Raw genomic sequence first — 25,645 nt, forward strand, 5'->3', positions numbered from 1 at the left:
GTCTCTGGTATATTACACCGTTATCATGGAATAAATAGACATTAAACCAGTTTAGGATTGTTTTCAAACTATCCAGATCAGCATTTATTTCATATTGTGCCTCTCAGCACGTTGAACTTACAAATGCAGAGTTATTCTGAGGGTGCATTCAAACCTGGTTTGTTTTGGTGAAACCAGGAGCATTTCCAAATCCCCAAAGATTGGCTCCTTTGTGAACACAGCTATCTCAGTCAGACGTGGGCTGAGATCTTCAAGAAAGAGCAGTTCCGGCTTACTTTCAGTCAAACCCTGGAGCGACACATTTGCAGTGAAAATGCTCAACCCAACGAAAACAACTCACTCAAGCTTACTCAATGCAAAATCTGAAGAAGAAATGTCATGGGAGTATGTGGTGATATGCACTCATGGCAGCATGTCTTCTGCAATTCTTGAGTCAGATCTTAAGAGATGCAGCAGTACATTATTTTGTGGTCGCAGTCTAGATTCTCAATGGACCTGGATATTTAATGAGCATTTTAATCAATTTAGCCTAACAGTCACTAGTACATTAACCACAGAAACACAATGAAACAATTTAGCCACACACAGTTCTGATGCTCCATACTTTTTTTGCTTGGAAACAAAGAAGAGGAAATGTTATATCTCTCTCTTCCAGTAAGATTTCTGATCAGTGGACCTCCTGCATGAATGTTTTCTTACTTTTCTCTTGCATTTGTTCTCTAACAATTCTTAAGTCAGATTCATGAAATGTTTACCCACCTGTGTATGCTGATGAATCACATTTGATCTTAAGGTGGATGTGCGTACCAGGAAGTTTGCAATCAGCATATAGAAACAACCAAATAAATCCATAGAAGGGCAGCAGACTTAAGTGCCATGTGCAAACTACTAAACAACAAGCCACTGACATTTGACAGGTAAAACTCAGAAATAAAGAAAAGAAAAGTAAAGGAAATGACTCCAAAGAAAAAGAAAGAAACTTTTTAACAGGCTTGGAGGAGCAGAGCATTGCTGGAGAAGTTTTCTCTGTCAGGAGGCTGCAGCCAGGTCATGCCACGTCTCAGTAACCTAATCATCTTTAAGTGTAGACATTTAAAATTATTAAAGGTATAATCCGCAACATGTTCCGAAAGAAATCAATGTATAGATTGATATGATGTAATCCCTTTCAGTTATCACTTATGACCCCTAGAAGTTTGTGGTGGTGGCTCTGTCTGCAGAGAACTTGCCCTCTGCATGTACTTCTGTATTTTTTCTCATTGTTTTGCTGTGCTCAACACATTTCACCAACCAAATACACTGGTATTTGATATCCTAATGAGTTTACAAACAGCTTGGACAAATCCCACTGACTCTACCTTTAAATTAATTAATAGTTGTGTAATATTATTAATATTAATATAAACATTTTGTGGCTTACGAGTGGCCTGGAACACATACATTTTGATTTTGCCTGATAACAAACAGGAAATATGAAGTATTGATGATGAAATATGAAGTTGTGATGAAGTTCTTGAATTTTGATTTAAGATAAAAATCTGTGCATATAAACATTTCATGTATGAATCCCAGTGAGAGAATAATTTGCTCACGCATGACATTTGTTTATCATTTGGGACCACTGTTAAATGTTGCCTTGTGAACACAAATGAATCAATGCAACAATCGTATCATTTTACCCCCAAAACAGAACAAAGTGAACAAGCTTCATGTGGGATAACGCCCAAAGAGATTCAACATAATAATGCCATTTTTATATTTTAACAACTGTTGATCAAGTCGCTCAGCACTGATCATTTCATTGAGGTGCAGCAGTAAGTTTCACTCATAGACTGATTATTCATCCTCTCTTGCAGCAGCTTGTGAATTCTTGCTGTTTTGACACACCAGTCCTGATTAAACACAAGATTAAAAACTAGTTACGTCTCTCTCCCTCCTCTGCAGCCATTCCCAAACCTGTCCCAGCTGTCTGCGGCCCTCGGGGGGCTGAGTGGGGTACCAGAGCTGGAGGTGGAGACGCTGAGGCCGGTCAACCTGCTGCAGGAGAGGAACCTGCTGCCCCACAGGCCTCTTGAAGCCCCTGAACCCAACCTCAGCCCCGATCTCAAGAAGGTCAACTGTAGTCCACAGTAAGTAAGGAGTATGGGGGTTAAATACAGGCAGTATTCCACTGTTTCACCAGAAAATAATCTGCGCAAGATAGACATAAAAATGTGTAAAAGTGAGTGACATCATGAACTGTAAAACACATGACAATTCAAAGACGTTTTAGGGAACTAAAGTAAAACATTAATGTGTATAAGCGTATTTTGCTCCCTGTACATGCACCAAAACTCTTAATCTGTTGTCTTTCTCTTCCCTTGTGTTTCTGTATTGATCAGGACATTCAGGTGTACCCTGACCAGCATCCCCCAGACCCAGGCATTACTCAACAAGGCCAGACTTCCTCTGGGCCTCCTCCTCCACCCCTTCAGAGACTTGCAGGTATGATCTGATGCCTAAAATCAACCCCAAAAAATCATTATGCAGTGGAATATCCAGATATGAACCTTCTTTGTCTCTTGTCCGATGCAAGGTTTTTTCTGCATTTAAATTTTGAACCTTTTGATTTGGCCTCACTGTATAATAATGCTCGGCTGCTGTCTTCTAAATGAATAAGAGTCAACTTTTCCATCTGGCCACAGTCAACTCATCAACCAGTGACATAATCATCCACCCTTCCCAATAAACTTCAGATAAACAGAACAATCCCACAACTTGCCAAGAAATTTAACATTCTTATTTTCCTTTTTAAACAGACAGATACAACATAGACCTTCTGAATCCATATTTCTCTCTTTTACCAAACTAAGACAAGCTTAAACTTTCGACTCAACAGACATGTAAAACCAAAGTCCAACAATCACCAACTCTGCTTTGGTATAAATAAATCCTTAATTCACCGCTCGTCATTCATTCATTCCTCTCATTCCTCCTGCTGCTCTGAGCACTCATTGCCGACTGAGTGTGTGTGTGCTAGGGATGTTAATGATTAATCTTTAATCAATAAATCTGCATTAAGAATTAAGCTGATTAAAATGTATTAATCAATAATTGAACATTAAACTGAGACTTGAAATGGGAAAAATATGAGGAAATGAAAACAAGAAAAATTAGAGAATGCATTTAGTATTGTAATTATTAATGTTTAAACGATTATTAGTGTTTTCAATTATCAATTAAGAAAAATGCACAAAATTTGAAACCCTAGTGTGTGCTTCAATGAGACTGAATGAAAGTGTATAGCAGAGCAGGTAGCATTATAGCAGATATATTCATCCAGTCACCCAACACTACTTCAAAGATTGAATTGAATTGAATGGACTTTATTTTGGACATTTTTAATACATAAAGAATAGAATAAAAAGAACAAAGAAAACATCCCAGAAATAACCAACAATTTAACAGAAATATCTGAGTAAACAAGATAAATTAGCCTGTACAGAATAATCTCAGTGAGCACATTAATAAACAACATATTTGAGGTGCTTTGGGGTTTAGAGCTGAAGTTACCAATTCTTGCCTGGAAAACATGTCTTTCTAGTAACATTTTGATGATTTTATAAAAATTAAAATGAATTTGCTGAAAATGTTCATGGTTTACTTGTGTCAGTTTCAGCACTGGACAAACACGCTTTCACTTTTTCTAAATAAACCACTGAAGTACGGTGCAGAATATAATTTTTTTCTGGTAAGAGATGATGAGAACACCAAATAACAGTTTTGATTAGATTTACGTTGGTTGATTATTTGATATGATACAATAGAGGATCATCTGATTTAAAGGGAAAAGTTGTTGATTATCATTTGAATGCTATTTTACTAACTGAAGACAAGGAGAATACATTACATAGGCCTGTATTATTATGTAAAACGTAGTAGTCTTTGTCTACACTGAGCTGATTTTGAGTTGTAGACGTTTCTTTGCGACGATCAGCTGCAGTGACAGCAGGGCAGGCAGGAGGAGGAGAATATTGATGAGCTGCAGGAAGATGAGTGAGTGTATTTATAGAGACGTTAGTTGATGTGGTGTCAGAAGGTATGAACTGACATAGAGCAGGAACACCACATAAGAAACGAGGAGGAAGTTGACACCAGCCAAATGGTTGTAACAGTTTGAGGTGACTAAACAGCAGCGTAGTTATAGTTTGGCTCTACTTTTGTGCTCTCACTGTGCAGTAGGCTGGAAAATGATGTGAGAGGGTTTCATGTGTTTTAAGTCAATTTACAAGAGACTCACTGAATAAAATTTACTTTAATTGATATTAATGCGTTAAGGCTCATTCATAACCTTGAAACTACCAAGTGCTTTGAGAAGCTTCGCTACCACTTCACTATCTGTGCTAGACAACCTCACTATCAAGTTAGTTTTTGATTCCTCTGATTCTGGTTCTTCTTCTGATACCTGCGCTTGTAAAAAGTAATTTTTCACACCAAATATTAGTTTCATGCTAGTACTTGCTCAACCTTAATTATTTCCTAATTATAACATTCATAAAATGTAAAAACTCAATTATAATTTTGTTTATTATATAAATTTGGCACCTTTGCTTGGTTACAGTTCTTAAGTAGTTGTTCTCTGTTACAGTCCACCACTGCTGGTGACTGGAAATGTGGAGCAAAATTTAGTTTTTGTAAAATGTGTGGCAGTGTTTGATAAATTGGTATAAAATAAAAGGCCAAAATAATTTGCAGAACAATATTCAGTACAGCTCTCAGGTGACTGAACAACCTACACACTGACAAAAAAGTGTAGAAAATCCTCAGGTGACCCTGGTACACCAGCAGGAGAAGTCCTTGAGAACAGCCATAGAAACATGAGAGACAAAGACAGAAAAGTGGGTCAAACAAAGACTTCAGTTCCAAAGATTCGCTCAACCACATCCCCCAAGAAACAGAAACAAAGCTTTTCTTCAGTCGTCAGCTGACGCGTGAAGAGAGGAATGTTTGGAAAAGGTCATGATTGAGACAAAACGTGAAAAGAAGCATGAAATGTCAAATATTGAGCCCACAAGACTCATGCTTGTTTACTCCCATTTTTCTCTCCCCCTTTTGTCTTCTTGCTCTCTCTGCAGCAGCTACCGGTGATCACGTCGAACACGATAGTGCGCTGTCGCTCCTGTCGCACCTACATCAATCCGTTTGTCACCTTCCTGGACCAGCGCAGGTGGAAGTGCAACCTCTGTTACCGAGTCAATGATGGTATGAGTCTTTCCGGCCTTATAACCGTTGTATTAATTCATCATTTTATGTTCCACATGTCAAACACATCTTTTATTTCTTCTTTGTTCAGTTCCAGATGAGTTTATGTACAACCCAGTCACAAGGTCATACGGTGAGCCCCATAAGAGACCAGAGGTCCAAAACTCCACTGTGGAGTTCATCGCCTCCTCAGACTACATGGTGAGCTGTCTCTTCTGTCTCTAAACTTTTGGCCTGTTCCTGTGCAGTTTTCATGTAGTGTGGTAGTTTATCCACTAGAGGGCAGCCTTGATGTGGTGTCACAACATCTGGAAGCAACTTCTATGAAGTTTAATCAAAGTACATACATGTGAGGTGACAATAAAGTGGACCAAAACTAAAGCCAGTCTTTATATTGAACATTAACACACATTTTCGTATTCTGTCACCTGTTTAAAGACCATATAAACTTCTTCACTAATCACACGTTTGTTCTGCCTCTTGTGTGTTCAGCTGCGGCCCCCTCAGCCAGCAGCCTACCTGTTTGTTCTCGATGTGTCTCACAATGCTGTGGAAGCGGGCTACCTTAAATACTTCTGTGAATCACTACTGGAGAACCTGGACAAGTGAGTTCCGTTGATAATCAATACAATAAACATAAATGTGGCTGGTTTATGAGTTTGTTTGTCATTTTAATGACTGATCATAAAGGACAAGCACTTAAATTAGTATTTTTAACCATCTCAAATGTTTTTCTATTCTTTTAAATTGTGAATTGTGCTTACAGTTCAATCATAGGCAATTCACATGCAGTTCATTAGGCTTATTACAAAGAGTAATGACATAAAATCAGATATACAAATTCAGCAAAGGGTGAGGTAAATAGGGTAGTCCTGTACAATTGTGTATTTAATAATTTAGCAATTTAAGTGCACAATTGACTGTGTATTTATTTAACAATGTAATTGCACTTGAGACAAATTATATTTTATATCCATTTTGGGAGGCTCTTGGCAGTCTAAAGTGCCTTCCTGAAAGAAGTATTGGGCAAAAATCTTGTAATCAGTTTTCCGTAAAAATGTTCTAGGGGTTTTGACACATAAACTAGTTCTAACGAAGGGTTTATTATGTGTTTTAGGTTGCCCGGGGATACACGCACTAGAGTGGGCTTTCTCACCTTCGACAACACCATTCACTTCTACAACCTGCAGGAAGGACTGTCCCAGCCGCAGATGCTGGTGGTGTCAGACATAGACGGTACGCCTGCTCACTGAAATCAGGCTTGCATGCTCAGAAAAGGAACTTCCTAATGATCTGTGGCAGCAGCGTCTGAAACTTAACTTTTTTGCACACATGCCACACAAAGAGTAGACTTATAGGTCCAGTAAAGTATTCAAGGGGCTGGGAAGCTCCTCAGAGGCACAAAGAATTCTAAAAAGGAGGTGTGAAAAGTAACGGAAGTTTTCTGATCTTTGATCAGCAGTTTATTTTATTTACACATTGGGATACAGCATGTTAATGCAGAACATGCTCACATACAGTTGAGCTGCTTATGTCAGTGCATGTTCTTGTCTGCAGAGAAACAATGATTTGTGTTGATTTTTTTTTTTTTTATTGCTGACTAATTTACAGAAAAGATGCATTATAAAACTTTTTTTCAGTATTAATCATCACCCTAAGGACTACTTTAATTCTTTTAATGATTGATTTAATGATTTCTTTAAGACATAATCCATGTTTTTGAAGACTTTGAATATTACCAGTAGGGACAGGAATTTGGAACGGGTTTCAGATTGTCTGATCTATTTGAATGGTTTGCCTCTGAGATAATCATTTCATTTTATTGATACCATTGATGCATATTGCAAAATAATAAAGTTAAAACTAATGCGTCTACGGTGCTGGAAAGTTGCAACTAGGGTTGGGCCAATGGATGATGGTCATCGACCACTGACCCCTCTGTGTCTCCTCAGAGTTTCCATTGAGTTGTTGCCAAAGTTCCATTTTTGACATGAAGGAGAGCAAATACGAAGAAGCTGTTGCTGCTGTTCTTTGCACTACGTCTCCATGTCCTGTTTATTATTTTCTTAATAAACATAGCTAAGTTATGGACATGTGACGCTGAGACGAAGTCCGTTTTAAACCCAGCATCGGTATCATTGTCCATTGTGAAGTTTCACTGTGGACATTGTTGTATACCAGGTCAATAGACATCACCCAACCCTACTTACCCTACTTAACAAGATGGAGCCGTAGCAGAGAGGAAGAAACTGTCCAAAGCTTGGCTCTATTTCAGACAACAGTCCTGGTCATAATGTCTCTCGAAGTGATAATTTCAAGTAAAGGTGAAAACAGCAGACATATGCTGAAACATCTTTCTACCAAACACAAGCTTAAATTCCAGGAATGCCATGTATTTGACACTCTACACAGGAGTGCCACTGCTTCCCGGGCAACACGTCCATTACAGAGGATGAATGTCCTCTCCACAAGGACATTATCCCCACACACGGAGGCTAAGAAGATTTTTGAGAACCAGTTCCAAATTAGGCAGAAAACACAGAGGAGAAAAAAGGCATGCATGTGACTCAGTTGTGTAAAAGCTCCACTGTTTCTGTGCTGGGTTCAGACTCTGAGAAAAATTATCAGTTGCATTGATGCTGAGAACCTGTGTAGACCTACTGTCTTTTGCACAGAAAATAGAACAGGAATCGCTCTTATTGGTATTTGGATCAATAAAATCATAATAATTCCCAGTCCTAGTTAGCAGTCCATCATTTGTGCTCCTTTCTTATATTTTAAAGCATTTTGGAAGTCTCATTATTGCCATAAATGTTTCTGCTGTGATCCAGATGTCTGTTTTTTTTCTTTCTCTTTCCAGATGTTTTCATACCGTCTCATGACAGTCTAATGGTGAACCTAAAGGAAAGCAAAGAGGTATACCCTTTGTTTCTTTTGAACATAAATAGCTGCTACACTTTCTTCCAGTTCCTTCAGTATTCTCTCAACCCCCCCCCCCACCCCCCCTCATATTTTTATTTCTCCTCCTCCTTCCCTCCTTTCCTCCAGCTGGTGAAGGACCTGCTGACGTCGCTGCCGGCCATGTTCAGCCAGAGCAGGGAGACCCACAGCGCCCTCGGCCCGGCGCTGCAAGCCGCCTTCAAGCTCATGTCGCCCACAGGGGGCCGTGTCACCGTGATTCAGACCCAGCTGCCAACGCTTGGTGCTGGTGCACTGCAGTCGAGGGAGGACCCCAACCAGCGCTCAAGCACGAAGGTAGCAGTGACATTTTATAGTATATGGAGCACAATCACAATATCTTTATTTTTAATATACTGCTAATGAAGTTTGAGTTTCTCTGGTTGCTGTAATTTGTCTTGAATTTTTACCACCATCTTTTTCCATTTACCGACCAACCTAATTTTCCAAATACAATAGTTCCCTTTGATTTATGAAGCCTAAACCAAACCATATGACCAGTGAAATAAAGCATGAGAATGACTCTTCCACACCCCCTGTCATGTGGATTTATACCTATTGTCCTGGCTATTCTCAGTTCTTTGTTATATTCGTATCCCTGCCACAACTCACTTTTATCACCAGCTACAACCTTGTAATTGGCTCTCACATTTCAGTTTAGGGAATCCATGCAGGGTTCTGAGATTAATTTTTGTCCTCTCAAGACTGTGATTTATTTTTCCTTATCGTCTGTGTTCTATTTTTGATCTGAATAATCTGCCAAGAAGTTGCAGCAGTAGTGTCCAAAAATCCTGAATTAATCCAACTCAGAACAGATGTGTGTTTCTTCTTCAGGGAAAGTGATTTTCTGGTCGCTGGCTTCTGTGATTTCAGGAGGATTTAGGGGCTAAAATAACATGGAAGTGAAGGAAAATATACACTTGACAAATCCAACAATGAACAAATCACACTCGTCATCAGCCAGCACGCACACATGCTACATGCATTCAGTCTGTATCGTTTCTGTATCATACATCATCTGTGTCCTTTTACACTGAACAAAATCTCACTAACATCTGGCTGTTGTCTTCGGTGGGAAAGAGTTCAATCGGCCCTCATTCCCAGGTCAAATGATTCTGCAGTAGTCACTGGTGTTTATCGGCTCCAGGTCTGATCGGCAGTGATAGAAACATCTGGGTGGACACGCAAATTTTTCCTTTATGTCCATCCACTGACTGGTGTGTCTTTTAACTGTTAATGCACTTAACTTGAGTCAAGCAGCGGTAAAACAGTGGATCAACACTTCAAAAAACATTTCTAACAAATTTAAAACATTTCCTATAAATTCTTTGCAATAAATGTCCCCCCAATGTTTTGTTCTTTAAAAGCTTTTACTATGAAAGAGCAAAATCAGGAAATATTCATTTTCATCAGAAGTAACAACTCCTCAACAGCTGTAAACATGAAACCGTAAAACAAAACAGATACCTGAAAGTAGGAGGGCATAAACTAAACTTGAAACCATAGAAATGTAGCTACAAGGTACTGAGAGCTGAACACACAGACTGTTAAAAATCTCTCTGGTCTCCTGCACAGACATGAGACTTTGCAGCATGTTTGTAACGTTGAACATGACACATCAGAATAAAAACAGAAAGGCAAACTCGTCTACTGGCCGTAGGAAAGGAGCCAGTTGCCTATGTTTAGCAGGCTTATCCACGTAAAAAAAAAACTGCATATACCCTCTTGGTGTAAAAACATTAATAGTTGACACTTTAATCATCACAAGAAAAATGATACAAATCTAAAAAGCTCAGGAGGCTTCTGAAACTGACGACGATTTCATTCTGTATTATACGTCATTTTACATAGAGGATCTCTTGTTCTAATGAGTTTTGTATCTTTCCAGGGAGTTCAGCACCTCGGCCCGGCCACAGACTTCTACAAGAAACTTGCACTGGACTGCTCAGGTCAACAAATTGGGGTGGATCTTTTCCTGCTCAGCTCCCAGTACGCTGACCTCGCCTCACTATGTAAGAACACCCGACATTGTTCATCTCTTGAATGTTGGTCAGTTTGTTTGTCCACTATAAAGGAATGTTCTACTGAAAATCTACCTATTGACTGCCAAACGGTGACTTTTGGCGTGAAAGGTGGATCTGATTCAGAGCAGTAACAATGGGTCCTGCCCAGAGTTATGGCACAAAAAAACATTTTTTGACTTTTCAAACCACTCCTGCAGCATTATCCTCTTATCCATTGTTGATCACCTTAGTCAGTTGTTATGGGTCATAATTGCATTTCATTGAAACTGCTGTTAATCCAAGATTATCACAGCTGCTGCCCTCGGGGAGAAAGATTGAAAGTTGTTAGCATGCTAAAATGTACAGGATTTTATTTCTACATGAAAGAAACACTTTTTATCACTAATAAGAAGTAACCTAATTGTAAATTAAAACTTTTCTCCTCTTCTTCTTCAGCATGTATCTCCAAGTATTCAGCGGGCAGCATCTTTTACTACCCCTCCTTCCATTACATCCACAATCCGGCTCAACTTGAGAAGTTCCAGAGAGATCTGGAGCGCTACCTCACGAGGAAGATCGGCTTTGAGGCGGTCATGAGAATACGATGCACTAAAGGTAACTGAACAAAGAATTTTTGTTCTTTTTTTATTTATATCTAAGTGCACAGAAAAGAAAAAAAGGGTATTGATTATTGACCTATGACACTATGCCTGATAATTTTTCAATCAGACTAATGACAGGTTTCCAGTTTTTCTGAAAGAGTCCCTGTCTGTTTGGAAATCTGAGAAGCCCCCTGATGTTTGATATGTGACTGAAGGAATTAGGAAATGTGTTGCATCTAGAGAAAAAAAGAGTTGTAGCAGCACTTTTTGGCTAGCAGTGTGGATAAAGAGATGGCCTGAGGTTTACACTTACTCTACCTGGCTCAGCTACCCTATGTAGAATGATTAGAGTGTCAGGGGAAAGTCCCTATTAAAATCCTTGGCAAAAAAATGAAATAAATGACCCCAATAAGTTTGTAACCTAGGACATTGTAAATTTTATTGAGAATTCCTTAATCTTTTGAAAATTTCACACACATGGGTGAGGTGTTTTTGAATATCTTTTGCAATATAGTAGGAGAGAAGTGCAGTCTGTGCCCAACTTTGAATTGAATCAAAGCATGCCTTGCATTTTTTCAGTTCCTGTCTGGACTATTTAAAGTTTGTAGAATGTTATAAAATTGAGAGGTTCAATAGTTAAATAAGATCATCGAATTGAATCTCTGTTTTCAGGTGTGAAAAATGCTGTCAAAAGTGGACGGAAGGACAAAAAAATAGAGGAAGCAATGTCTTTAGATTTAGCCACTTTATAAGTCAACATGTAATACATTTTTGCATCAAAGATCGTCTGTTTTTTTTATACATTTTTCAAACGTTCTTTTCTGTGTTCACCCTCAGGTTTGTCCATCCATACGTTCCACGGTAACTTCTTTGTGCGCTCCACTGACCTGCTGTCCCTGGCTAATGTGAACCCAGACTCTGCCTTCGCTGTCCAGATGTCGATTGAAGACTCTCTGGCAGACTCGTCTCTGGCCTGTTTCCAGGCTGCACTGCTCTACACCTCCAGTAAAGGTACACAAACTCTCTCACACACACACACACACACACCTAGATCATAGTGAGGAAATCTGAGTGGGTAATTGAGTTTTGAGTAAGACCCTTAAAACAGCCAGACTGTGTTGTTTTGTTGACTGATTCCCAGGGTTGAACATCTTTAAAGGCTTTCTAAGCAGGCTTTGGAAAGACTGGATAAAGTCAAATTCATATCAGCATTGTAAAATTTTAACTAATCATGATTGCTTAAACTCTGAAAACATGACTTAATTTGCTGACATTGTACTTGCGTTTAAAATTGTCCTTGATCTGGCATCTCTTCCACTGTCACAACTTAAAATTCACAGTATTTCACAAAACCTGGTTGCTGCTATTTCAATCTAGATTTGGATGGAATTCCACAAACATTTCGGACAGGACAAACCATTGGTCTAAGCTCTATTTTTTTTAATAATAACTCATTTCCCCTCTCTTCCTTAACCCTGATCCAACAACCCATCTGAGGAGGAAATTGGTGTGTCAGTAGCTGCCAACCAGTGAAACCATATCCTTCATATCCTTGACCTGGCCACTTCCTCTTCTGTGTGTGCCGGCATGGCTTATTACAGTGTAATATTATTGTGGTCCTGTACAAAATTATCTGATTTCTGGTGAGAAATATTTCACATACTTGGGACAGTTTTTGGCTCGAACCTTAATCCTCGAACCACCTCTATCTGGAGTCCCACCACTTGTAGCACCCAATTTACCATCGAGAAAACAGCGTGTTGGCCTTTACAACTCTGTTAACTAGACACCTCATTTTATTAAAGTGGAAACACGCTCTCTCCCCCTCACACAATAGTTTACTCAAGAAAATCCTAAATTACATCAAACTTGAAAAGATTGGATTGTCTCATGCAAACTCACTTACAGACTCCAGTAAATCAAAAATACCCCAATACCCCACCTTGCTCCTTTTTTTGTTTTGTGTTGGTTGTTTTGTCTGATGAATGTACTTATTTGCTGTTTGTTTTTCCAACGCCTGTGAGAGGGTTCTGGGAAGATGGGTGGGTGGGTGTGTAGAGTTAGGGACTGAGTTTATTAAAGTGAAGGTTGATTCATGTTCTTGTTATTGCTAATATTTCTTGTCTGTGAAATCCGAGACCAGTCCAGTGTGACATCCTAGAATTGTCACCCTTTGTTGTTTACAATACTGGTTATAAAATCAAAAGAAAGAATTTGAGAAAAAAGTAGTGCATTTTGGCAGCCATCCTTTTCCTGTGGAGCAACACATACCTGGAACACTTTACCCATAGAACTGTGGAACATCTCATCTCTTAACTCTTCTACTCTTTCTCCAAATCTGTAGAACAGTGGTTAGTTTATAATCAAACATGCCGTCATACTCTGGAGTAGTTTTGTTTTACTAATTGGTGAAAATTTGCCTGTATGCCTAAATTGTATATGATGGATGTGCTCATGTTCATGAATGTGCAAATAAACATGGGAACAGTTGTTGTCAGGGCATCAAAATTAGCAACAACCACCAGCCAAAATGCTGGTAAAATATGTAAGTGGCTGGACAAAAAAGTTAATTTTGCACCACAGTTGTTGCTGTGAAGCAGTACTGCTAAAAAAAAAGTTCAATTTCATTGGATTAATAAAGGTTTTCTAAAGTATTTGTTCAGATATGACCCTGATCTTGGCGAATACCGATGATACTATTTGCAAATAAAATTAGTCTTACCATCTCTGATCATTCATCCTTCTGTCCCTGTAGGAAAAAGGCGAATCCGGGTCCATACTCTGTGTCTGCCGGTGGTCAACCAGCTGAGTGATGTGTACGCTGGAGCTGACGTCCAGGCCATCACTTGTCTGTTAGCCAATATGGGTGAGTCTGAAGAATAAACCCTCAGCTGTCTCAGTCTTTTTAAAAAGAAATAGTTCCAACTTTTTTGTCCACATGTAAATAACCACCACAATGAGACAATAGAAATGCTCATAGTGAATTTTTTGCATACAAAACCTCTCCTTGCAATAGAAAGCAGTGTCTTAATCTAAGTGTAGTTTATATTTCTAGATTTAAATGTAAATGTCTCAAAATGTAAAATTGTAAAATGTAATATAGCTGTTTGCCCTCCTTATGGGATGCAGGTGTTTCATTGTCCCCCTAATCTTTTCCACATCTGTATTTCAGCCATCGACCGGTCGATATCATCCAACCTGTCAGACGCTCGTGACGCCCTGGTCAACGCGGTGGTGGATTTGGTGACCGCCTACAAGAGCAACGTGTCAAACCTGCAGCAGTCCGGCCTCGTCGTCCCTGCTGCCATGCGTCTCTTCCCTGTTTACATCCTCGCTCTGCTCAAACAGGTGCGGCTGTTCAACAGGCATCATTACACACACACACACATGCACACACACAAGGATTCCTTCGCAGTATGGAGAAGTATGGAATCTGATATTTGTGCTTCCAGTATATTGCCCCTATTCTGTTTTCTAAAATACAAATTTCAGAATTTCTAAAAATAAATTGATCATACAGATCAAATAGAGTGTTTTTCACAGCATTTTGAGCAGACAGCCAGCGCAGCACAAATGCTTATTACGTAAGGGATAATATACAGTGAGTGGATTATTATAAAATAAACAATAAAATAAACATTGCAAAATAAATCCAGACAGGGTGATGCAGAACGTGAATCAACCTGATGGTACACATTACCCTGATTATTACATGTTTACTTACTTAAAAAAAATGAAATAAAATAAATAAAAATGATTTTACTGATTTGAAAATTATTTAATTGCGTATCCAGACTCTGTGTGAAATAAGAGACCTTTTAATCCCTTAATTGACCAATCATAATTGAGTATTAAACAAAGCCATGTAATAATGTGTGAGAGATCACGGGCCAGAGTGTGCTTGATTTTAACACACTCCGATGCTGAGCTCCCTGTACGTCACAGGCTGTAAAACAGCTCTGCTCCAGGTGCTTTATAACTGAACCAAATCTGGAAATCTATGTCCAAATGACTTTGAAAGAAAGTGCTGAAATATCTTTAAACTGGAGATATACAAAATGCATACAACAGTTTTAGCATTACAGCTTGAATAAAAAGCTGTGTATTGACCTTATCTGTGTTTGGCGTTGATTGATTTGTAATGAGCTAAAGTTTATACAGTCAATATGGTAACAATATTGTACATAGTCAGAATGTAAGATACATCAACATGTTCACAGTTTACTCCAAAACAAAAAACACATATTTCTTCTCTTACATGTAGTGCTTTTTATCCAAATGCATTGTTTTGATGTGAGTTGTTGAATTTTGGAGATGTCAGCTGTAGAGATATCTGCCTCTCTCATATATAAAGGAAGTACATATCACTTGGCTTGTGATGCTCAAAACACACAGAAAACTTTTAAGCTCAACAGCTGTGTCTCTTTTCAGAAATCATGACCAGGTTACTTAAGATAATCCACAATAGAGCTGCAATAATTAATTTATTATTAATCAATTATTAAATTAATCCCCAACTATTCTGATGATATCAAAGGAATATCTTGATCTATTAATTGGTGTGAGTTGTCTCCCTTTCTTTTCTGCATGTATGTGTGTAATTTGTTTATCTGTTGGATTGTGTGGAAAAGCAGTAAAAAGTTAGTCACAAAAAGAAAAGCAGTTTTATGTAGGAACTCTTTCTTTGGTAAAAATAAGATAATTTTGCCTGTTTGTTTGTTTTTTGTTTTGCATTTTGAGCACCACAAGCCAAGTTGTTTGCATTTCCACTATATTTGAGAGAGGGCAGACGTCTCTATGGCAGATATCTCCAAAACTAGGCAAATCTCACAAAACACAATCTAGATGGATAAATAGCACTACATGCCAGAGGAAGATTGTCTATTTGTGATTGTGATTTTGAACTGTCCTGTTAAACATGTTTATTTGCATAATAAACACCTAGCTATTTGCACTGAGATGTCAGATATGGTCTGAAAAGTCTTTAGAGATGTATGTGAAAGTCTGGAATTTTGAAAATTTGAAAATGTGTAAGAACCCTGACACACACACACACACACACACACACACACACACACACACACACACACACACAAGCACACTCACCACCATATTAACCATATTAATACTCTGATCCACCCTTACATCAGTGTTACACATCCTGAAATATGAACTGCTTTTACATCATCACTATTCCTCCCTCTACACACAAACACACACTGTTAATCCAGACTCTCTGTATGTTCAGTGACTGTATTCATCCACCCAGGAGTTGTTCATTCATACTTTCAGGGTGTGTCCATGTTCAGACACTCTCACACCTTTTTCCATCATTTGAGAGAAACACCCCCACAGGCCTGTTTGACAACGCCTCAGTTGAATCCACCCTCATTACAGTATAATGATTTTCTATTAGCCTTCAGAAGGTGTTCCAAAGACAGTAAATGAAAATTTAACTTCATAACTCCATCTGTAGCTGCTCCCAAGAAGGAGATCACTGTCAGGCTGAAAAATACAACAGAACAAAATATAAAGAATGGAAAAATAAATGGAGATAAACACAGACACACACATTAAAGAAGATTTTTATTTCTTTCCAGAAAGCCTTGCGGACAGGAACCAGCACACGGCTGGACGAGCGGGTCTTCGCCATGTGTGAGTTCAAGACGCAGCCGTTGCAGCAGCTGATGCGGATGGTTCACCCTGACCTGTACCGGCTGGACAACATGTCCGACCAGGTAGGACACACAGAAGACTGAACAAGAACACACTAGATTATATTTCAGGAGTCAGATTAATTCAATGTGTGAGAGTGAAGAACTGATGTCAGACTGTGGTGATGTTACTTAAATAATAAGTGGAGATTTCTTATTTGAATGAATTGAAAACTTATTTTCAAACCTCAAATTTTCTTGTTAAATGAATACATGTGTGACTTTAATCAAAGAATGGAACAAGCTTGAGTGTCCACAAACTAACCCATTGCACCATTCGTGTGACACCTGCAGGGGGCGCTCCATCTGAACGACACAGTGGTTCCCCAACCTCATCTGCTCCACCTGTCTGCTGAGAGGCTGAGCAGAGATGGAGCTTTCCTCATGGACTGTGGCTACGTGAGCTTTCTAATTTTTAATCTGTAACACACTCCACAGGGACGTGGTTCTTCTGGGCATTTTTTCTCAGAGTGGAGACGATGTTTATTTCTGCTCATTTTTATTTTTTCTTGCTTCTTGTTATAATAATATTTTTAGACCCAGGACTAAAGAATTTCAAGAGTGGGGAAAGTGAAACCAGGCAGTTAAAACAATACATAAATGAAGTGGAAAAAATGGAATGAAACCCCCAGCAATAAAGATAAATAGTAATAAAACAGGAAACTTTGCCTCAAATCTTCTTTGGTAATAATTTCAAGTTAAATTAAAGGCAAGTGCAGTGTTATGTTTGGCCTGTTGGAAGGATAACAGAGCGACAGCAGTGTTACAGCCCAGATTTTGTGGAGTTTTAGTGTCATAAAAAAATTGATTTAAAGGTTTCCCACTAAAAAAAGAAAAAAAATACAGTGAAGGAACTGAATCATTGTAGTCTTTGGACATGAAACGCTCTGGTATGAACTCTTATTCCTGGACTGTAGTCAGTTCAAATAATGTGTTTTGGGATGATACTGCAGAAACTGCACCAGTTGCATAATGACAAGAATTGAAATAAAACTGTTGATTTAGTTTCTTAAAGGGACAGTTGACCCCAAAATCAAAATTTTATAGTTTCATATAAAACATACATTCTTTTCCGGGCTCCAAGGGTTAGGGTTTAGGGTTATTGCTTTTTTAGTTTTCAAATGTTTTCTTTTTTTACTGCTTGGAGGAAGAAAAAGAGGAAGAATATGTATTTTTGATTTGGGGGTTAACTGTCCCTGTAAGGCCCTGGAAACCTAATTTCTCAATCGATTTCTCAAAGTGACCTGTGCGTGATACATGTGTATCTGTTCTACTTTTTGAGTTTAAGACTTAATAAACTATATGTAACGGGTGTTTTTCTGAAACTTCAAGTTTTATTATTATGCATTTAGCCACAAATGTTATAGAGAAACAACTTACAATAAAAGTTGTATGGCCTTGAATCTGTGTCAGATTGGAGGTCAGATTAGAAACTCTGTTCTGATGCTGTTCTGCTCTGTTTCCGTCTCTGCAGGTGTTCTATCTGTGGATCGGCAAATGCTGCAACGAGATGTTCATCCGCGACGTTCTGGGCTGCCCCAACTATGCTTCAATACCCCCCAACATGGTCAGTAAGACAAAATGTTTGTCATTTGGGATGGGACGTTCAACATGTTAGGAAATGACTATTATCATGAAAACGGTGCCATTGTTTTACCACCGCCCAGTCGCTGCATGAATGATGCAGTGCAGCAGTGTAGACATATCTGCTGGAAATGAGTCATAGATTTGTTTCACAATGAAAGAGCGCTGCATTTCTCTCAGTGTTGGTTTAAAAAAAAACAACTTGTACAGCAGAACAGATTTGCTGATGTAGCTTTCTAACAAACCGTGCAGCTACCTAGAAAGCTCTGTCATTACCATGCTGTGGGCGTGACGGTAACACCCAGAACAGCAACCGTCAGCTCTTGTTTATGCTGCTTATTGTATTTTTCTAGAATGGGGACGGTGCATCCGAGAGCCACCTACACACCCCACATTCCAGACTGCAGGCATATTTCTGTTAACCACATTGTGTAGCCGACATGGCTGGGTGAATCTATATTATCTGCTCCCTATCTGAAACACTCACACACACACGCACACACACACACACGCACACACACACTGGTTGAAAACAATGTTGTTGATGTTTTTGGTTCTCCTCTCTTTCACTCTTTGAATCCCAGAGTCACATTCCTGAGCTGGAGACTCCTCTGTCTGAGAGAGTGCGAGCGTTCCTCGACTGGCTGCAGGACAACAGAGCGTTCAGTTCCATGATACACGTCATCAAGTAAGCACTGCCGCACATCTGGATTAACATCTGACTTTTACTAACACTCAGGGTCCAGTGTGTCTCTACACGTCTCCCAACATCCACATGTTGGAGTTAAGAAAGTCTCAGAAAGCTTCTTCTTTTACTTATATTAGGCATAATGTACAGTGAGCAGGTCATTATTGCAAAATAAACCCCAACAGGGTGATGCAGCTAACTAACTGTACATTATCCTGCTTATTACATAGTTACTTAATAAAAATATTAATTTTAAAATGATTTTATGGATTTAAAAATTATTTTATTGCTCCTCCATCATCTAAGCTCAGAACTGTGTCCATAGCAACAGTCTGTTCTTCATAGCAATGGTCTGTTACACATAGCAACAGTCCGCTGAACAGAAAATAACAGACCTTAGAATACTGTAATTGACCAATCAGGATTGAGTATCTAACAAAGCCATGTAATTATTTGTTTTAAAGAGATAGTTAAGACTGTCAGTGTATTATCTACAGTAGTTGGTAGATGACACTTCTGGAGAGGCAGCAGGAGAAGTCAGTTCAGAAGTGAAGCAATTTACTGCTATGGACAGGGTCAGCATCAAATTGTGTTTTAGCCACATAAAAAATCAGGTTTAATCAGTTTGTACACTATATTGTGATTTTTTTTCACTACTTTACCTTGCTGTCAGACGTTCTTTTCTGAAAGGACTCCACTATTATAAAAGCAAACCAAAGCCACCAGACTCCTACAGCAAAAACAGTAATTGTGCAGCTGTTCTGGAGGGATGGTCTACCACTGTCAGATCTATTAGTTAGTTTGTGTTATTGTGCAACTCCAGTGTTCTGAAAGGTTAATTTGGATTCTCCAAAGTAACACAATAACACAAACTAACAGATGGAGGCAGAGGTAGACAAGAAACTCCACTGTGAGGTGAAATTGCTATTTTTGCCAAAGTGTCTGGTGGCTTTGGTGAGAGTGCTTATATAACAGTGGTTTCCTGTTGCAAAAGGCTGTCTAACGGTAAAGTACAGTGATGAAATTATTCTTTGTAGGTGGCCCTTTTGTAGTTGGCTAGAATATGTTTTGCTGCTGACCCTGTCCACAGCAGTTCATTGCTTAGCTCCAAACTGGAAGAGTGCAGACCGCCATCTTCTGTAGGTAATACACTGACCATTGATAAGTGCCTCATACAATGTCACTTTTAAATCCAATCCATCACTTTAAAGTTTAAAAAACTGGTGAAATGTTTTGACAGTTGTCAACAGTGACCTCAAACTACCCTAACAGCAAAATGAGTTTCACTTCCTCTACCACCAACGTTAGCAGATGCCAACAATAAGGATGGATCAGCTTCAGAGGACAGAGAGACAGCTCATATAGAGGTTCAGTAGAAAGAAGAAAAAATATTATTATTATTACCACTTGTATTAGTTTGTATTAATTCCCTTTACTTCTTCTGCTACTGTAATCCCAGTGTGGGATCACTAAAATCAAACCTTTAGTAAAGAGCAGAAATGTGGACGAGGAAACGTGACATACCTTCAGATTCTTGTATATTTTTGTTTCTTTTTAGAATACTGAAGCCACACAATGTCCATTTTGTTCTTCACTCCACCCAAAAGGAATGTAAAACCAAACTGTTTTGTCAGGTTACAATGCCAAGCTACCCAAATATGAAAAATGTGTGTGTGTGTGTGTGTGTGTGTGTGTGTGTGTGTGTGTGTGTGTGTGTGTGTGTGTGTGTGTGTGTGTGTAAAAATAGAAAATATGACAGTCAAAAGCACAGATTCTTTGCCAGAGTCGTCTCTGGGGCAGGAAGGTGTTTGGCTGAATGATAAATCTGAATTGAAAAGTCAATAAATGAAAAGCAGTATTTTTGAAAATTAATTAGATGGCTGATGTTTTTCATAAAGAAAGAAAGTTATTTGCCAATTTTCTTTTCTTTCTATTTTTTCTCCTTCTTTAGTATGTTTCCCTATTTTTTTTTTTTTTATATTTTTGTATAATCCAGAGGTGGACATATATATTACATAATCTGAATACACAAAAAAAAGGTAAATGCATTCCGTTACAGTTACAGATAAAACAAACTGGACAAAGTATTAAACCCAACAACAAACTATTATTAATTGACTATTAAATTAATCTGCATCTATTCTGATAATCAATTAATCATTTTGAGTCTTTTTTTTTTTTTTTTAATTAAAAAGTCTGAAATCTGAATATTTTCTGGGTGCTTTACTCTTCTGTAACAGTAAACTAAATATTATTTGAGTTGTGGACAAAACAAAACATTTGAGGGCGTCATCTTGGCTTTGGGAAATGCTGATCAACGTATTTCACCATTTTCTGACATTTTATAGGTAAACAGTTAAGTGATTAATGAAGAAAATGTTGGACAGATTAATCAGTAATGAGAATTACGGGAAAGACCATATTATGACAGGATGAATTAATGGATTAATCGTTCTGATTGTTATTTTAATTTTTAAAAAGTCTTATTTCTCATTTGACGACATCTTGAGCTTTGATTAACATTTTACACCATTTTTTTGACATTTCATGGAAGAAACAAAAGTAATTGGTTAATTACAAAATTATAGATTAATCAATGATGAGAATAATCATTAGTTGCACTCTAAAAACATTAGGCTAAACAATTTCACCATATTACATATTGAAGTAATCCAAAAGTAACGGAAAGTAAACAAGTTATATCACATTAATATCATGATACTTGGATTATGTTTCTGACTACATTATATAACAGATAATTAGTAACTGTATCAGAATATATTTTTAAAGTTTTTAAGTAACTCCAAACTGTGCACTTGACACCTGTGACCATCTGATTATGTGATTTTTAAAACTTCCTCTGTTTATCAGAAAAAGTTGGCAGCACCATTGATGTTTTGTTGTCGGCTTTCTGAAAAACCTGCTCATATTTCCAGCGAGCGATCTGCTCCCGTCTACACATCACATCCCTGCACAGAAACTGGGCGTGGCCACTTTCATGTTAAAGTGGAATCCGTCCCTCAGCAGAGATCGGCCTGAGGTTGACAGAAAAATGTTTCCAGTGTAAACACACAGTAAGCAGTGAGGTCACTGATTGACAGCCGTGGTAAAGGCTTCCACAGGGAATGCATTGTTTCTGTTTCCTCTCTCTCCTCCACTGTGGCACGCCATTGTTACTCAACCACATGTTTACACCGCAGTGCTGTTGTGGAGGATGGCTGATGTCAGTGCAAATGGACTGAGTGGCATCTGAACGGATGTTTGTAACCTCTGACACATAAGAAATACATGTCACAGGTTGAGACAGTCATGCAAAATGCAGATCATTTCATTAGAACTGATAGAAGAAGTTCTTCTCCAACAACTGTAAACTGTACTTTAAAATATTAAAAAATCAATAACATGTAAAAGCCTCTTTGAACTTTATATGTTCAACATTATTTGTTGCATGTAGTGTTGTAAAACTTGGAATTTCAATTTAGTTCAGTTTAGTTAATTTTTTTGTAGGACTGCACGCTGTTTCAGGTTCTATGAATGACAGTAGATTGATCTGATTAACTGTTGTGTGATATATATACATATATACATACATATATACATATATGTGTGTGCTGCACTCTGCTACATAAATTACCTCTAATGCACTCAAAAACGTTGGAGATGAAGCGGTGGGCATTATTTCCCTGATGTTACGGAGCATATTATGATTGTAGTAGTAGCACACAGTGTGGGAAAAATTAGAAAATAGATGAAAAAAACATGAAGAGACAGGAGCGCTCTAACACTGTGGCTTCCAGCTGGAAATTAGGGGCAGGTTGTAAAACAAGAAGCATAGCTTCCTGGCAATTACAGCTCCTCTTGTCCTCCATAAATATTCCCCACTGTGCTAAATCTAAATCATCTCAGGCATTGTTTTGTGCATTATATGTAGGGGTGCAACGGATCGCAGTTGAACCGTGTTCCATATGGATCGCCCTCTACGGTTTGGCACGCATGTGATCCGCGGACCACATGTGAGCATCATAGTTTTACTGTCACTGTTACTTTTGTATAAGTTATAATACCCGAAATCTCAATGCAGAGTTGCAGTGAAAAGACAGATGCTGCTATGTGCAGCGCATCTCTGTGAAGAGCGACTGATTTAAAAGCCGTCACATCGCCTCGAGTGAAATCCAGACCATAACTTTTTTCACTGATGTAACTCTGCTATCACCAAAGAAACAGATCATCAAACTGTGACGTTCATTGAAAGTTTGGTGATATCAGCTGTCTTAACTTCTACACAGCTCCTCTCTGCTCACCGGTGCAGCTCTGTCTCACCCTGTCTGTGACACAGTGTGTCTGCTGATTGATCATGACTTCTAACCAATCAGATGTGCTGCTGTAGGCGGGACATTGAGCCAGACTACAGAGCGTAGTTGTGTATTATACTGTACAGTATATAATGATCTAATATATGTATAGTATATACATAGTACAGCACTGTATAAGTTTGAAGTTTTTAATATTATTACCATTATCATTACTATGATCATTATTCTTACATTACATAACTATGATGATAATTACAGACAGACAAAGATCAAAGACAAGTGCATTTTTAAAATAATTTAACCCAAACCCACCTTTTTTCTTTTTTGCTGATCCGAAAAATGATCCGATCCGTGACTCAAAACTGTGATACGATCCGAACCGTGAGTTTTTTGATTTGTTGCACCCCTAATTATATATAGTGTAGGGAAGGTTTTCATCTGGGGGCGGCCCTGTACCTCAGTTGGTAGAGCATCTGCCCCATGTATGGAGGCTGTTGGTCGTCTGCAGCGGCCACCAGTTTGACTCCCGCCTGCGGCCCTTTGCTGTGTGTCATCTCCTCTCTCTCTCTGCTCCCTTTCCTGTCAGCTCCTCAGCTATCCTGTACAATAAAGGCAAAAAGCCCAAAACATAACTTAAAACAAAAAAAAAGAAAAGAAAAGTTTTCATCTGTACATTTTGGAAAACATGTACGCCGATACCGACATGTCTGTGATAGGTCCAAGTCAGCCGATAATACCAGGCAATATATCGGTCAGGTTGTTAAAGGGACGTTATGCCCTCGTAACAGAGTTGGGTTTACAATATATTTCTCTCTATCCCTCTGACCCTTTTATCTTTTCCTCCTGCAGGGATGATGCGTCAGCTAAAGCTACTTTCTTCCAGCACCTGGTGGAGGATCGGTCTGAGTCGGCTTCTTCCTACCATGAGTTTCTGCAGCACATCCAGCAGCAAATGTCCAAGTAGGCTCCCATCACATAGAGAGAAACTTTGGCCGCTAGAATCCTCCAAACCAGAGCGAGAAAAAGGATGCCGGCCTCTTAGAGTGAAAACTAGCATTAGCCAATGACGGACACCCATCGCTCCTTCAGACCAGTTTTAGCGAGGTGGGTCACCTCCAAAACAGTCTCACGAAACAAATCCACCCTCGAAGCTCATTGGTCAGCCGGGATTTGACCATCAGAAAGGGAGGAGGGGGACAGTTGTAAGAAAAGAATATTACAGAAATAGAAAAATGAATAAGGGGGATTTGTTCCACCTTGAAATGAATTACTGAAAACGCTCCTCCAGCGTCTCCTCGCTGCCTCTTAACCACTGTCAAACCCCCGTTTAAGCCTCTCGTCAAGTTCCATCTGCTGCTGAGGAAAGAAGGGGAAAGTCGAGCCAAGAAGATGCCACTTCCACATGTTTTAGTTTGATTTGTTTTACGTGAGCCACACATGTAGCTAGTGCTGTCTTGTTTCTGTTTAATTTTATAATTAACCCCCCCCCCCCACTCCCTCTGTTTTATTTTAATACCATTTTACACTGGAGAACAGAAACAAACATTCCTCCTGTTGTTTTTACGGCATGCGCTCTGAAATCTGAAACGCATGTCACCGTTTTGTTTGCTGCTAGTCTGAGGATAGACGACAACCGTGTGTGTAACGGGAATATAATTGGACAGTGGTTGGATGTTGAACCCCCCCCCTCCCCTCCCCCCATGTTGGCTCTTCCTCCACTGTGTAAACTCCTGATCCCCCACCTCTCCTCACCACTGTCAACAATCTTCTTCTCATTTGTTTAATTTTTTTTTTCCAGGCGCTAACTGAGGTTGCTATCCACTTTGTAACTATTGAAAAGAATCTTTTATGTGCGATAATTTATGAACCAGCTTATTAAATAAAAAACAAAAACAGAACTCTGCTTGTTTCATGTCATGGTGACATTAAAAATATCCAGGATTTATTATTTTGCTTGTTTACATCCCAGTGTGTGTGTACAACTGTCAGTACACATTTTCCCACAGCTTCTACTCCGACATCATGAGACCTTTCAGGACCTTGACTAACAGCCCTCATGTTTCGACACGTTTACATCATCTGTCACTCCCTCCACCTCACGTATCTGTGGATCTCATGACTCCTACATGTTTTATAGCAGCATTAATCACATGTATTTGAAGAATTTGACTTTAGGATGAAACATAAGGATGTCTGTGTTTCTCATCAAAATAATTGAAATTATAGGCCTATTTAAGATGGATATTATTGATGTAAACAAACTTGTTATAGCATCAGTAAATGAGAACTTTTGATCATTTAATACATAATAATCTAAGAATGAATCTTCAAAAGTACTGGAAAGTTTTCATTTAGGTCCAGCTGGCCACCGTCTTCACCCATCAATGTAGTTTTTAGTTTGAGAAGTTGCTGAAAAGTTTGAAACGATACATTATTTAAGGGAGAAATAATCTTACTTTAAAAAATCAGAAAATGATCATGATATGCCTTCAGAAATGAAGGAAACATGCTGAGTTGAAATACTCACTTCTCTGACAACAGC

The 25,645-nt window shown here is 38.7% G+C and overlaps 1 protein-coding gene across 2 annotated transcripts in view; it reads left to right on the plus strand.

The window, feature by feature from the left end:
• The window catches only part of sec24b (SEC24 homolog B, COPII coat complex component), a 46,402-nt gene extending 21,401 nt beyond the window's left edge, over window positions 1-25,001 (plus strand). For both annotated transcript variants that reach the window (XM_084719778.1, XM_084719779.1), the window contains 18 exons: window positions 1,945-2,129; window positions 2,382-2,484; window positions 5,115-5,241; window positions 5,333-5,442; window positions 5,734-5,846; window positions 6,359-6,477; window positions 8,102-8,157; window positions 8,290-8,496; window positions 10,088-10,211; window positions 10,659-10,817; window positions 11,642-11,815; window positions 13,560-13,670; window positions 13,977-14,152; window positions 16,405-16,542; window positions 16,813-16,917; window positions 17,993-18,085; window positions 18,687-18,790; window positions 23,953-25,001. In XM_084719778.1, coding sequence (XP_084575904.1) covers window positions 1,945-2,129; window positions 2,382-2,484; window positions 5,115-5,241; window positions 5,333-5,442; window positions 5,734-5,846; window positions 6,359-6,477; window positions 8,102-8,157; window positions 8,290-8,496; window positions 10,088-10,211; window positions 10,659-10,817; window positions 11,642-11,815; window positions 13,560-13,670; window positions 13,977-14,152; window positions 16,405-16,542; window positions 16,813-16,917; window positions 17,993-18,085; window positions 18,687-18,790; window positions 23,953-24,067 — 2,319 coding nt within the window. In that variant the 3' untranslated portion in view covers window positions 24,068-25,001. The remainder of the gene's footprint in view (window positions 1-1,944; window positions 2,130-2,381; window positions 2,485-5,114; window positions 5,242-5,332; window positions 5,443-5,733; window positions 5,847-6,358; window positions 6,478-8,101; window positions 8,158-8,289; window positions 8,497-10,087; window positions 10,212-10,658; window positions 10,818-11,641; window positions 11,816-13,559; window positions 13,671-13,976; window positions 14,153-16,404; window positions 16,543-16,812; window positions 16,918-17,992; window positions 18,086-18,686; window positions 18,791-23,952) is intronic.
• The last annotated feature ends 644 nt before the right edge of the window (window positions 25,002-25,645 follow it).

The sequence above is a fragment of the Lutjanus erythropterus genome, chromosome 5 (genome assembly GCF_056507025.1).
Source record: "Lutjanus erythropterus isolate fLutEry1 chromosome 5, fLutEry1.hap2, whole genome shotgun sequence".
Classification (NCBI taxonomy): Eukaryota; Metazoa; Chordata; class Actinopteri; order Lutjaniformes; family Lutjanidae; genus Lutjanus; species Lutjanus erythropterus.